This window comes from Pipistrellus kuhlii, unplaced genomic scaffold (assembly GCF_014108245.1).
Source record: "Pipistrellus kuhlii isolate mPipKuh1 unplaced genomic scaffold, mPipKuh1.p scaffold_m20_p_10, whole genome shotgun sequence".
Classification (NCBI taxonomy): Eukaryota; Metazoa; Chordata; class Mammalia; order Chiroptera; family Vespertilionidae; genus Pipistrellus; species Pipistrellus kuhlii.
The window spans coordinates 52,790,149-52,803,811 of NW_023425405.1; the positions used below are offsets into that span (position 1 = coordinate 52,790,149).

A 13,663-nucleotide genomic window follows, 5' to 3' on the forward strand; every position below is an offset into this window, starting at 1 on the left:
GAGCTTCTTTTTTGAGTCACATATAAATCAACCATGCAGAGCAATGTGGGAAGAAATCAGGTGACCTGCACTTCCCTCACAGTCTTATGCTGAATATACTGAGAGTGCATAAATGTATGGTTTAAGTTCCTACTTTCAGTGCCTACTTAAAGTCATTCCAGGCCACTTTATACACAATCAATCTATTTTCTGAGTTGTTTACTTCTTAAAAATTGAGTAACAGATGTATGATAAAGGGTACACATTATAAATTTACAGCTTCATTCACTTTTAGGATATGAACACACACCTGTAACCACCATCCAGACCAAGAAGGAAAACCCGAGACACTCCTTCCCATCCCTTCCGGTCACCACCTGACCGCTGCTCTGAGGAGGGGTGCCACAGGTAGGATGTGGTGGTGTCTGGATTTTATGTAAATGAAACCATAAGTTATTTTACTGGCTTCCTTCTCTTAACGTTTTCTTTGTGAGATTTATCAATCCCCCTGTACACAGCCGTAGCCGATTTCTTTCATTGCTGTGTAGTATTTTAATGTATGAAATTTATGTATCATTCTCTGGGGTTGTTTCCAGACTGGGGCCATTACGATCATGCTGCAATAAACACTGTTTACAAATCTTTTGGTGCACTTTTATAGGCATTCATATAACCAAGAATGAAATTGTTGAGTCAGAGGTTATGCATCTATTCACGTTACACAGGCAGCCAAACGATTTCACAAAGCATTTTTGATAAATCTCCAGTCTCACCAGCAGAGCATGAGAATTCCAGGAGCCCTCAATCACTTGGAACTACCAGGGGCACAGAACTTTTCCCAACGCTTAGGTTGTGTTTGCTATTTTTCTAATCTCTATAAAAAGTGGCATTTTTCTTCTTTAAATTCTGTAAGAATTCCCTAGCGGGGCATCGAGCTCTTAATGGCTTCTTTGTGAAAAGTTTTTAATTACAAATTTAATTTCTTAAACAGATATAAAATTTTGCCAACTTTTTTATTTTCTGTTTGTTTTTCTCTTGGTAAGTTGTACATGGTTCACCGTTACAAGTTCAAAGAGAAAAATTTACCCACGCTCTAATTTTTGGAGACAAATTCATTCACTAAAATCTAAACTCTATAGGATACGCCATTCATTTAGTGACTACTATTTTTATACCCTTGTGCCAAGTATGTCATTTGGGTTCCAAGAACAGCACATGGTACAATGAAACACAGAAGGAATTCGATTTACCCTGAAGAAGTCTGTTAGAATGTATTTTAGCATAACAATATATGTATGCCCACCACTACCTTGCTTCTCATTGTTCAGAGGGTATCCATCCAATCACTACTTTTATATAAATGTATTAAGCATATGATACAACACACTCCTTATAAAATGGTAATTAAGAAGTAGGAAAGAAAAGCATTGCATTTAAGAGTTGTACTTTACCCAAGGGAAGTTTAACCTAATTGATATACAGAATCCAAGAAATTTGGGTAAAAGTAGGGGTGTTACTATATCATCTGAATCTTAATGGAGTAAATCAGTAAGTGGTAGACTTACTGACGTTACCTCAGTATACGCTCATGCTGAACACGGAAGTTCACATTCTTCTAACTGCTATTTCCCTTCTGTACAACAATGCGACAGCATGGTCCTGTGTCAAACCTTCTATTACTCCTGCTTCCGTGACTCTCAGTGGTTCCCCATCCCTTACTTCAGTGGTTCTGGCCCTGCCTGCACTGCACAGTTACTGATGGCTAGGCTCCACCCCTCGACAAAGTAAGCCTTCTGCTGGGGTGAAACTATATTTTTAAAGGTCCACGATAGACAGGAGATAGCTGGCACTAAAAATCCTGCTCTACCTCACTTGGTCCTGATAGCAACATTGCCAGGTATGAGAACAAACACCGTCACACCTGTTCAACAGATGATTCTGCAGAAAAATAAATTACTTTCCTAAAGTGATCAAAAGCAAGAAAAGTGTCCCAAGCCCTAATTTTCTACATACTGCCCATTATGTGAGATGGGCTAAAATTTGCAACATATAAATCTTCCATATAAAATGTAAAAGTAGAATAGAAAAAAAGACATTTAAAAGACCCAAATATTTGCCAAACTAAAGTGAAAGACAATATTTGACTTGACCTATGCAACTCTATGACAGAGGCTGAAAAATGAAGCAAACTATTAATTCAAAAAGGATAAACTTCCTTCTGCCTATAGCAAGGTAAAGGGGATTTTAAGAACAACAGTTAAGTGATGTTCATTGTAGGGAAAAGTAGTTGCAATGTAAATCAATGATGTATGAGCCTGGTGAAAAAGACTGAGGTATCAATCACTGAAAAGGTAAATACTAGCATTATGAATGTAATAGTGAAAATTAAATTACAAATCCCCAGGATAAATATCCCTTTAAAAATTATGGATCCAGCCCTGGCCAGTGGGTTCAGGTTGTTGGTTCGATTCCCAGTTGGAGCACACGCCTGGGTTGCAAACAGATCCCCTGTGGGGGGATGGGGAGCATGCAGGAGGCAGCTGATCAATGTTTTACTCTCACATCAATGCTTCTCTCCCTCCCCTTCCCTCCCCCTTTCTCTCTCTCTCTCTCTTCTCAAAATTGATCAAAATGTTTGTAAAAATTATGCATCCATATTGAAAATATAATAGTGTGATGAGGCGGAATAAACAGAAAAGAGAACAAATCATGGAAGTTCTTAGCAAACAGGCTGATACTCATCACTACGCTTGAGAACTAGTCAGAAGCAAAAACTCTACTCTCAGAACCAGAGCAGGGGCTCCAGGAGTGCTCGCTGAAGACGGCAAAGATTAGACTCTTAGGTCAGTCTCTACTACTCCATGTCACTGAATAGCGTTTGCCTCATTTGTCCTCATCGTCCCCAGTGTGAAAACACAATGTAACTTCATAAGACAAATGCCAGAAACCTTATCCGTACAAGCAGGATAAATGTTTGCTTCATTTCACTTATGTGATAGCCCAAACTAACTGGTCACAAGTTACACTATTAAAACTAATAAAATTCAAAATAATTCTCATTCATTTCCTCTTTCCCCCTTTATTAATTTTGCCATTTTGTCAGTGAATATCGTCCTTATCTGTGAAAAGATGCCATTGAATGGCAGCCTAGAGACCTTTCAGGAAGACCTCATCTAAGAGTAATAGAAGGTTAAAACAGAGAGGATTCTTTTGAAAACTATATCCCCTACAGCAGCCCCAACAACCTCTTCCAATTTATCACCAAAATATCTAATGAAGAAAAATAGAAAATTCAGAAAAATGGGCCTTATACAGTTAGTCTACTGTAAAGGCCCACAGGACTTCTCATTACCTACAAACCCAGAGAGACAGACCAGAACCAGAGAAGATAGGAGAGGTGTGTTTCGCTGCCTCAAGTGAAGAAAAGCTACCTTCAGGAAACAGTAAGGACGGTTGTGTATCCTTCTCCACGTTAGCAAAGATTTCACTGTATTTACCAACCAGAGGACGGGGTGACAGACCATCAGACAGAGAGTGACTGTGAGTGAGGTGGCTGGTGTCAAACAACCTTCTCAATCGGTGCTTCCCTTGTACCAGCCCCTCTCAAAGCACAGCTTCCAAATAACAACGGGTCAAGAATTATGACTGTCATCACATCCAGGGTCGTAGAGGAAGGGACCCTCACAAGGGAGATTGCTGGTGCTTTTCCTCTTCTCCAGGAAGAGGGCCAGAGAGCAGGAGGGATGAGGAGACAGGCTCCCACTTCCCTCTGGGCAGCTGCCTGACCCGATTACCTCTGGCCAGAGGACATGGAGCTCACTAACAGGCCCCCTGCATGGAGCTCAGAAGTGGCCCCACAACGCCCAAAATGATAGCGCGCAGGGCCAAGAACCGTCAGACATGAATCTCTTTGTTAATCCAGGTTTAGAAAGAGCTCTTCTTATTCTGAGACAGATAAACAAGCAACAAGAACACACACCAGGGCTATCAAAGAGAATACTGCAGAACAAAATTTCAACAATTATGAGGGAGAAATCTATGCTTTCAAAATTGTTTTCATTGTAACCAGAAAAGAAAGAAAAACTAGAAACTCTTTAGCGACTTCAATAAGAAGAAGAAAAGACCCCCATGAATCTGGAGCAGAATCACAGAGTGATGTTATTGATGGTGGTGATGATGACAAGGATGATAATAGCTAATAATTATCACTTATTTCTTCTACTCCAGGTACTTTTCCAAACAATTTGCATATATTAACTCAATTATTCCTCCCAACAATCAGTGAGATAGGCGCCATTATTATCTCCATTTTATGGAGAGGGAATAGATGGAGGCACAGAGAGGTATGAATAACAGGTGACATCACACAGCTACAATGCAGTGGCAGGTAATCCCACTCCTAACCATACGACCATACTGCCTGACCCTCTAAGACATGTAAGATGTTGTAAAATGAAAAACTAACTATATATCCGGCTAAAATGAAAACAGAGCTGGAAGAGAATATTAAAAATGCAAAATGAAATAAAACTCTACTCCACAACGTTCCATGACACAGAAATGAGAGGATAAAAACAACGAGAGAGCAAAGCACAGACGTGGTGGGGGGTAGGGGGGAGGTACCACACATGACGACCACTGTGCCCACTGCCCAGCCGAGAGAGCGGAGGCACTGGGAGGGCAAACAATGTGCCCAGCACGGCACAGGGGACAGGGTGGTTGGGCTGCCACACAGGCGGGTGGAATACTGAGCTCGGCTCTGAGCCTCTGCTCCACACTGCCTCCAGCCTAAGCATGTGTTATTGAGTTTCTCTGAAGAAATGAAAACTAATGGAACTGAAGCAATAATCAAAATCAGAATGGAAATAAACTTTCCTGAAATGAAAACAATACTTCAGAATATGGATCTAAAGAACTTACTGTGCTCCAGACAAAATGTATGAAAACAGACCCAAACAAGACATAAGTTAACAAACTGCATTACAAGGGCCGTTTATTGTCATTGTTGTTGCTCGTGTTATTAGTCTGAGCTCCAAGGCAGGACAAGAGAAAAATTAAAAAGGTTTTGTGAAAACACAAAGCTAGGCTGGCCTCTGACAGGTCTACAAAAAAGGTCAGACAGAAGGGAGCAACATCCCCAACATTTTGAGAGAGAATATTTCAAACTCCATACTAAGTTAATTCTAGTTTATGTATGAAGGAAATATACGTAACAGATCAGATAATAAATCTCATAGGCACTTATCAGAAAGTTACCTAAATATGTACGCCAGTAAACTGAAACCACACACACACGAGATATATGTGTGTGAGCATATTTCAAAATTTAGAACCCAATCATAGAGAAGCTATGCTATAAAGACAGAAATGAGCAATAGTTGAATAAAAAGAGAACATTTTAAACAATGGTAAGAATTATGGCTTCAAAACTGAAAACATCAAAGATTATCTTTGAAATAGGACATAAGCAATTATCTACTACTAGCGGCCCAGTGCACGAAATTCAGACATGGGTAGGGTCTCTAGGTCTGGCCAGCAACCAAGGCCAATCAGGGCCTTCCAGTTGCTGGCCAGGGCCTCTCTTCTCCAGCTGCCGGTCGGGGCCTTTCTTCATTCTACACTAGGGGTGTCGAACTCAATCAGAGAAGGGGCCAAAATCTAAAATCCAGCCTAAATCGTGGGCCAAATGGCTTACTGAATAGTCATAAACTGTCATTGTGATGGAAACGCAGCGGAGTGCAGTGATGACAGCGTGGTGCGGGCCACATTGCAAGGCCTGGCGGGACGGATTTGGCCCGCGGGCCTTGTGTTTGACACATGTGTTCTACACCATCCCTTGGTGGTCAGCGCACACCACAGCGAGCAATTGGTCTCCTGGTCGAGCTCCCGTGGGGACAATTTGCATATTAGACTTTTATATAGAGAGATTCCTAATATACTAAAGAAAAGAAAATCACAACAGCCCTTTAGACATGCATTCATCTAAATTAGTAGAGTTTATGTAATACCTTTGTTTTTTCATCACTCATCACTTTACCAGATCACTTTATACTGCTACTCAATTTTCATAGTAACAAATAACTCATGGTAAAGGCTAGCTTACATTAAAAAAATGCATGAAATACTTATTTTCAATTCTACCCATACTAATAAAATATATGAGAAAAGCATTTTTTAAAAATGTATCATAGGTTTACACCAAAATACAGCAGTTTTAAATTTTATTAAAATAGAAAAACAGAGGTTTTGTCAAGAAGTGTACCCCAGGAGATATCTGAGGGTCATCTCATTATTCACCAGAAATTTACTACATCAAGTAATAATTGCTCAAAATTTAAAGCTCTGAAATTTCCTAGATAAATTACCTTAATAAAAGTTTTCTCAATTCGAAAATTGAATATTTTATTTCAGTAATATTAGTTCAATTAAATTGATAAAAGCCCAGAAGGAATTCCTCATCATTCAGAAAACAAAATGAAGATGATCTTTCTTACAAATACATAAATACAAATATGTCTCAATAGTTCAGATAATTCTTCTCAACTTTTGTACATAACAATTCCGCCCTCAAACTCTCCTTAACAGTATGGTTTACCTCAGAATTTCAGAAGGTACTGTAAAATTTGACAGTGCTTTTTGAAAAGCATCAGTGTTCCAATTACTATTTCAAAAGACTCTAAGAAACATTAGGCTTAGGTACATAAAATGCATTCTTGTATGTCAAGAAGACTTCATTTTTCTTTTGCTAACAGATCAAATGGGTATAAATCTTTTATACTGAGTACACTGTTTTTAATTTACTCATCCTAATGGCACATTGCATTTAGATCACGTAAAAATCAAAATTAGATTAGAAAATCTGCTGTCTTCAGTCAGGAATAGGTAAGGTTCTCTAATGATTCTTAATGCACTCTCTTCTTAAACTGTTATTTTAGAAAAGTATCTTAAATACACTGTGCATTAGAATTTTATCATTGCAAACCAACATTAGAAAAGATTTCCATCGACTGGAAAACAAAAAAAAGACATTCTTATAAGTGGAAAATCAATCACCACAGCCACTAAATGTCACAGCTCAACACCAGCAAGAAGCACTAATAATTGTTAGTTATACACAGCACAAATGATGTATGTCCTCGATTGAGGAAGTGGGTGCCAGGTTTTTAGGAAACTGTACATATATTGATTTTACATTTATTTAATGTGGCCACTGGAAGACACTTTATTCTTCTGATAAGCTATGATTGCTTATCAAAAGATTCTATAATTCAAGAGAAACATTCATAACTTGTGTGAAATGAAAACCACCGGCCCACAGAAATCATGACCACAAAATCCAATTTTGTGGATTTATGGCAGAAAGGCATTAAACTACTGTCTTGCAGGAACTGCAGACTAGTCACTGAAGTCTAAGTGGCACAGCAGTAATGATTAAGGTGACACGTCCCCCTGCCACAGCTGTTAATCAGCTTAATACTAGTTACGTTATTGACATTCTTGTAATTACTTTTCCTGAGGCACATTTGTGAAAAATATATTTTACTTTAATTATGAGCGATCAGAAGCCAAGTCCATGCCCAAAAAGAATAAGCAAGTCTCTCTTAATGCAGGTACACAGTAAGGGGAGTGCTTTTCCAAGCACCGGTGCTAGAGCATGCTTCCCAGGTGACCACATCAGCATGTACCTTGCCATCCTCGGAACACACGCCCAGGTGTTCTCCACTTTCATCCAGGCTAATCTGATTTATCTTCACAGGGCTCTGTTAAAGAAACAAAATGTAAATCTTTAGGAAAATATCCTATATAATAAAAGACTAATATGCAAATCGACTGAATAGCAGAACGACTGGCCGCTATGACACACACTGACCACCAGGGGAAAGACGTTCAATGCAGGAGCTGCCCCCTGGTGGTCAGTGCGCTCCCATAGTGGAAGAGCAGCTCAGCCAGAAGCTGGGCTCACAGGGGCCAGCGCAGCAGTGGTGGTGGGAGCCTCTCCCATCTCGGCAGTAGCACTAAGGATGTCCTAATGCTGACTTAGGCCTGAGGGACCTCTACCCCCAAATGCTCAAATTTCATGCACCCAGCCTCTAGTATATATATAATCAAATCCTTTGGATCTTTGTAAAATTAAGTGATACAAGTTGTTTATTAGTTTAGATGCATGAACTTAAAACATATTTTGATTATGCCAATGAAAAGGGCAAAGTACAGCTTTGTTCCCAGACATGTAAAATGCCCAGGAACCTATTATAAGATTTCCCCCAACTGTCTATTTCACACACTTTAAATCCCTAAAATGTTATTTTTATTACATGTTGTATGCCTTTTTATTTGTTCTGTTTATCCCACACTCGCTGTCACCAGGGCCCTGCCCCCCATTTCTGATCTATAGATCTTTGTATTTTATGGTTTGGTCCTTCCACCTTTTCTCTTTTACATCAACACTGGCTCCCTTGGTATTCTCTTTCAGGTCATAAAATGACTCCTAAATTTCTATCTCCAGACTGGACCCCTGCCTATTTCAGACCAATATACAGAACTGTCTACTTTATGTATGTACTTGGATGCCTAATAGGCAACTCAATAAAAACATATCTAAAACCAACATCCTGATATTCCATCATAAAAGAGCCCTTCTTCATGGTATCCCTATCTCAGTTAAAGACTAATACATTCTTCTAGTTGCTTGGAGCCAGTAAACCATTATTTACTACTTATGTATTTTACTTATCTTATTTACTGTCAAACTCTCTAACTAGAATATTAATTTCAAAAGAGATAGTTAATAGAATAAAAAAAAAAATCCAATCATACACAATTCTCCCAGAGAACAGATTAAAAGAAAATGCTCCCCAATTCATGTTACCAGGCCAGTATAAACTTACCATGACAAAACTCAACAAAAATATATTTTTTAATTTATTTATTTATTTATTTTTACATATTTTAATGATTTTTTTTTGCCCCCCTCCCTCCCTCCCCCATATCCCCTCCATCCCCATAGTTTTATGTCCATTGGTTGTACTTAAATGTCAACAAAAATATTAAGAGAAAGAAAAACACAAATCTCTCATGAACAGAAATAAAAAAATCCTAAAGAAAATTTAATGAAGTCAGCATATACAGAAAAGCCATGTTTATTCCAGAAATACAAGTCTGATGTAACATAGGGAAAATAATGAATATATTATAATGTTCTGCATTAATAAAAGAAATGAGGAATATTTGAAAGATCATCTCAATAGATGGAAAAAGTGTTGATGAAATTTGAGAACTCATGGATATGGACAAAGTTATGGTAATTATGGGGTAGGGGGTTTGAAAAAGGAATAAAGGGAATAAATGCTGATGGAATAAGAAAATACAAAATAAATTTTAAAGAGAGGAAAAAAAGAAATGCCACCCCATTCATGGTAAAAACTCTTAGTACACTAGGAGAAAAATTCCTCAATCTCATTTAATGGTGAAATGTTGATAGCTTTCCCTTTGATAGATTTACAATATTGATTCTTCTAATCCATACACGTGAAGCATTTCTCCATTTATTCAGGCTTTCTTTAGTGTCTGTGAATGAAGTTTTATACTTATCCCCTTAGAAGTCTTGCACTTTTTACTCCAGGAATAGCCATGATAGTGAGCATCCAGTTCTCATTTCTGATATGTATGATCCCGTTTACACAACATACAAAAAATGGACAAAACTTCAATATAGTGTAAAGTAGGTGCACATAGTTGGTATAAAATGAAAAAGAAAAGTTAGGCAGCTATTACTATTGGTACACAGGTGAGCACGTGGGTCCCTAAGGGAACTGTGAGCAGAAGGGTCACGTGGTCTATTCTTAAGAGTGGAAACTACATGATTGTTTTATAACTGTTTCACTATACATTTTATATGTTTTTATAGTTCATAATAAAAATAAAAATTGAAAATTTTTAAATTAAAAAAAGAAAATATGCCCATGAAAAGGTCTGGTGTTAAGAACGTCAATGAGCCGAGACCGGTTTGGCTCAATGGATAGAGCGTCGGCTTGGGGACTGAAGGGTCCCGGGTTCGATTCCGGTCAAGGGCATGTGCCGTGGTTGCGGGCATATCCCCAGTAGGGGGTGTGCAAGAGGCAGCTGATCGATGACTCTCTCGCATCGATGTTTCTAACTCTGTATCTCTCTCCCTTCCTCTCTGTACAAAATCAATAAAATATATTTAAAAAAAAAAAAAAAAAAAAAAAAAAAAAAAAAAAAGGACGTCAATGAGTTACCTCTTAGATTATGTTTTCCCATGATTGTCAAGCTACTCAAAAGCTCTAATTCTATAATGGTCATTTATTTCTATTTTCCCAGAAAACAGTGCATTTCAAATGTTTAGTGATGAAAATATATTTTATTTTGCTTTTGTTCATTTAATATTTTAACAGGATTAGTAGTATCAGTAAGAAGTCATACTACTACTACTAAGTTAACATTTAATAATGATTATTATGCATCAGGCTTTATTCTAAGAGTTTTATATTATTTAATCTTCACAGCAATTCTGCGGTTGGTAACATTAATTTTTTTATTTCATATTTACAAATATGAAAATATATACATAACAGTATCATACAGGTATATAAATATTTTATTTCCTTTTTTCTTTGATTATTTTTACCAAGTGTTTAACAATTTTAGAGGCCTTTTTATAGAAGCTAGATTCCATCAATAAATTTGCTATATTTTTCATGTTTTCTCTTAATTTCTATTCTCAATCAATATTAATTTTCCTTTTTTTTTGTCTTAGAACAGTATTGCTGACCTTACTCTAATTTCCTTACATTAATATATTGCTTATTAATTATAATTGCTCACTTGTTAATCATAAAATAATGACTTGCATTTTCCTTTGATTATACCACTGGCCATAAACCAGAAACCAGAAAATAATGAGAAATGCAATAAACTATTTCCTCTTTGAGAAAAGTAACATTTTATTTTCTTTTATTTCACTTCTAAGGACAGTGACAGTATTATCTGCTTATTTATCTAGTTAATAATAAACTATAGTGTCACCACAATAACTTTCAAAGAATGTATATATTTTTAGAAATTTACTGATTTGTCGCCGAAACTGGTTTGGCTCAATGGATAGAGCGTCGGCTTGGGGACTGAGGGGACCCGGGTTCGATTCCGGTCAAGGGCATGTACCTTGGTTGCGGGCATATCCCCAGTAGGGGGTGTGCAAGAGGCAGCTGATCGATGACTCTCTCTCATCGATGTTTCTGGCTCTCTGTCTCTCTCCCTTCCTCTCTGTACAAAATCAATAAAATATATTAAAAAAAAAAAAAAGAAATTTACTGATTTGTCTTTGTAACCTAAGATATCATCTTTCATATTCTCTATTTGACTTCAAAATAACTATATTTTAACCATGTTATTTGCATTATTTCATTTCTATATATAATTTCTTTCTTCTTGATCTCTCAAAAAATGGAAGAAACTATTTCAAAATCTTCCCAATAGCAATTTTGTCCATTTTTCCTTGAATGTTAGTCAAATAAGTTTTGGCTGGATATTGCATATCTATAATTTGACATATCAAAGAACATAACTGTTATATTTCCCCTTCACTTTGTAAACTTAATCAATATAATATATCTTCTGTTAGTTAATGCTCTTTGCCTTTAACCCTACTTTCTCTCACATTTTTATTGCCAACATGGTTTGTTTTTTTTTAATTTGGCTTTTATAGTATATTTTTGCTCATATCTTTGTTTTTTATTTCCATAATCTTGTAAGATACCTGTCATTCAAAGCTAAGGCAATTTTTATTTTAGTAATAAGCTATATAAAGCTTAGTTGCTACATCTTTTTGTACTTTTTAGAATAATGTTTTCCCATTTCCTTCTTATTCCTTTGCTATATTACTCAAATTGTTTTCTCTTGTCTATCTAGAAAAATTTTAGAATAGTTCATTCTATTTTCATCTTATTAGTGATTATCTTCAAATTACTATAAGTTGTAGTTGAATTATGTCTCTCCCAAAATCAACACAATTGCATTTAGAAGATGAGGTATTTAGCACATGGTCATTTACTACCTCCTTCCTTTACCTATTTAAAAGTGAGAGTATAAATATTTTCTGTTTCTTGGGCCATTTTAAATAGAACTGAAGAGAAAAGCTAGTTAATACATCAGTAAAAACTGCAATCCTAAACTATAAGTTCTAGGCGTGAATCCAGAGAAAGAGACAGTTTCACTACTGGGGTGTCCATCATTTTAATACTGATTCGTGACAGTTTATTATAGATCAGGGGTACTTATCCGTCCTCATGTACACTGTAAACAACTTTGCAGCTTACTGTACATTTTAAAATTTCTTTAGTTTTGAAAAAAATTTGGATATTTTACTCACAAATAGTAAATTCACAAAAGAAACAGTATAAATTGTAGGTGAAGGAGAACAAGAGTCAACCTCTGTAATAACAAATACATGAAAACTAAAACAAGTCAGATATTTTGTCCATAGAATCAGAAAATATTTTCTTTAATTTAAAAAAAATTTTTTTGAGAGAGAAGAAGGGGGAGAGATAGAAAGATAGAGAGAGAGATGGTAGAGACAAAGACGGAGACAGAGACAGAGACAGAAATAGATCAATTTGTTGTTCCACTTATGCATACATTGGTTGATGCTTTTATGTGGCCTGACTGGGGATCGAACCTGCAACCTTAGCATTCCAGGACGGCACTCTAACCAACTGACTTACCAGGATAGGGCAGAATCAGAAGAGATTGTTTATGCAGCTGGTTTTGGCAAGGAAGCACAAAAGTAGATACATCATACTGCTGATGGGCACTCAAATTTGGAGAAACTTTCTAAAAGCTTATTTGGCAAGGCATATCAAAATTCTTTAAAATAGCCCTTGCCTATTATACCCAAGGAGAAGATTACTGTGCAAAGATGCTTTTCAGAGCAGGTTTCTTTTGTTAAGACATTGAGTCATGGAAATTATCTTAATTTCTAAAAGCAAGGAATCTAAATGATAAAAATTAAAAGCATAAACACACAAAAAAATTGTATGGGTTTTTTTTTTTTTAAGTTTTATGTAGAAAACAAACAAACAAACAAAAAATACCTTGCCCGAACAGAAATTTAAAAATTTTCAAATGTACAGAAGGCCTTTGCCTTCTGGCTTCTGTAAGATAATCTGTCACACCACCTCGAGTGACAGAGATGTCTCTGTTAATGGCAGGGGCCAGTCACACCTGATAGTCTTCAGGTGGGGGCAAGCCATGGGAGAAAGACTAGTCTGTGGTTTAGGGTGGAGTCAACCTAAAAGCTGACATCAACCATGTGGACAAACCATTAACCAGTTATGCCTACATAAGAGAGCCCCAATAAAAACCCAGACACCGAGGTAAGCTTATTGATAAGCATCCATCTGTGCCAGGAACGTAACATGCACTTTGTACAATGGAAACATCGCTTTTACAGTCATCCCAGACTCTGCCCTATGCATCTCTTCCTTTGACTGATTTTTGACTCGTATCATTTCCCTGTAAATAAACCATAATCATGAACACAGGGCTGGGGAAAAAATAGGAAAATTACCAGCCATCATTACCTGAAAGATAAATTATATGTAAGGATACGAACAAAGAACACCAATAATAAGATGACAAATATATAAATAAATAATACAATAATTAG

At 36.8% G+C, this 13,663-nt stretch overlaps 1 protein-coding gene across 2 annotated transcripts in view; it reads right to left on the minus strand.

Moving 5' to 3' along the window:
• Positions 1-13,663, minus strand: part of VPS41 (VPS41 subunit of HOPS complex) — a 113,198-nt gene that overhangs the window by 67,603 nt on the left and 31,932 nt on the right. For both annotated transcript variants that reach the window (XM_036429762.2, XM_045578601.1), the window contains exon 5: positions 7,665-7,739. In XM_036429762.2, coding sequence (XP_036285655.1) covers positions 7,665-7,739 — 75 coding nt within the window. The remainder of the gene's footprint in view (positions 1-7,664; positions 7,740-13,663) is intronic.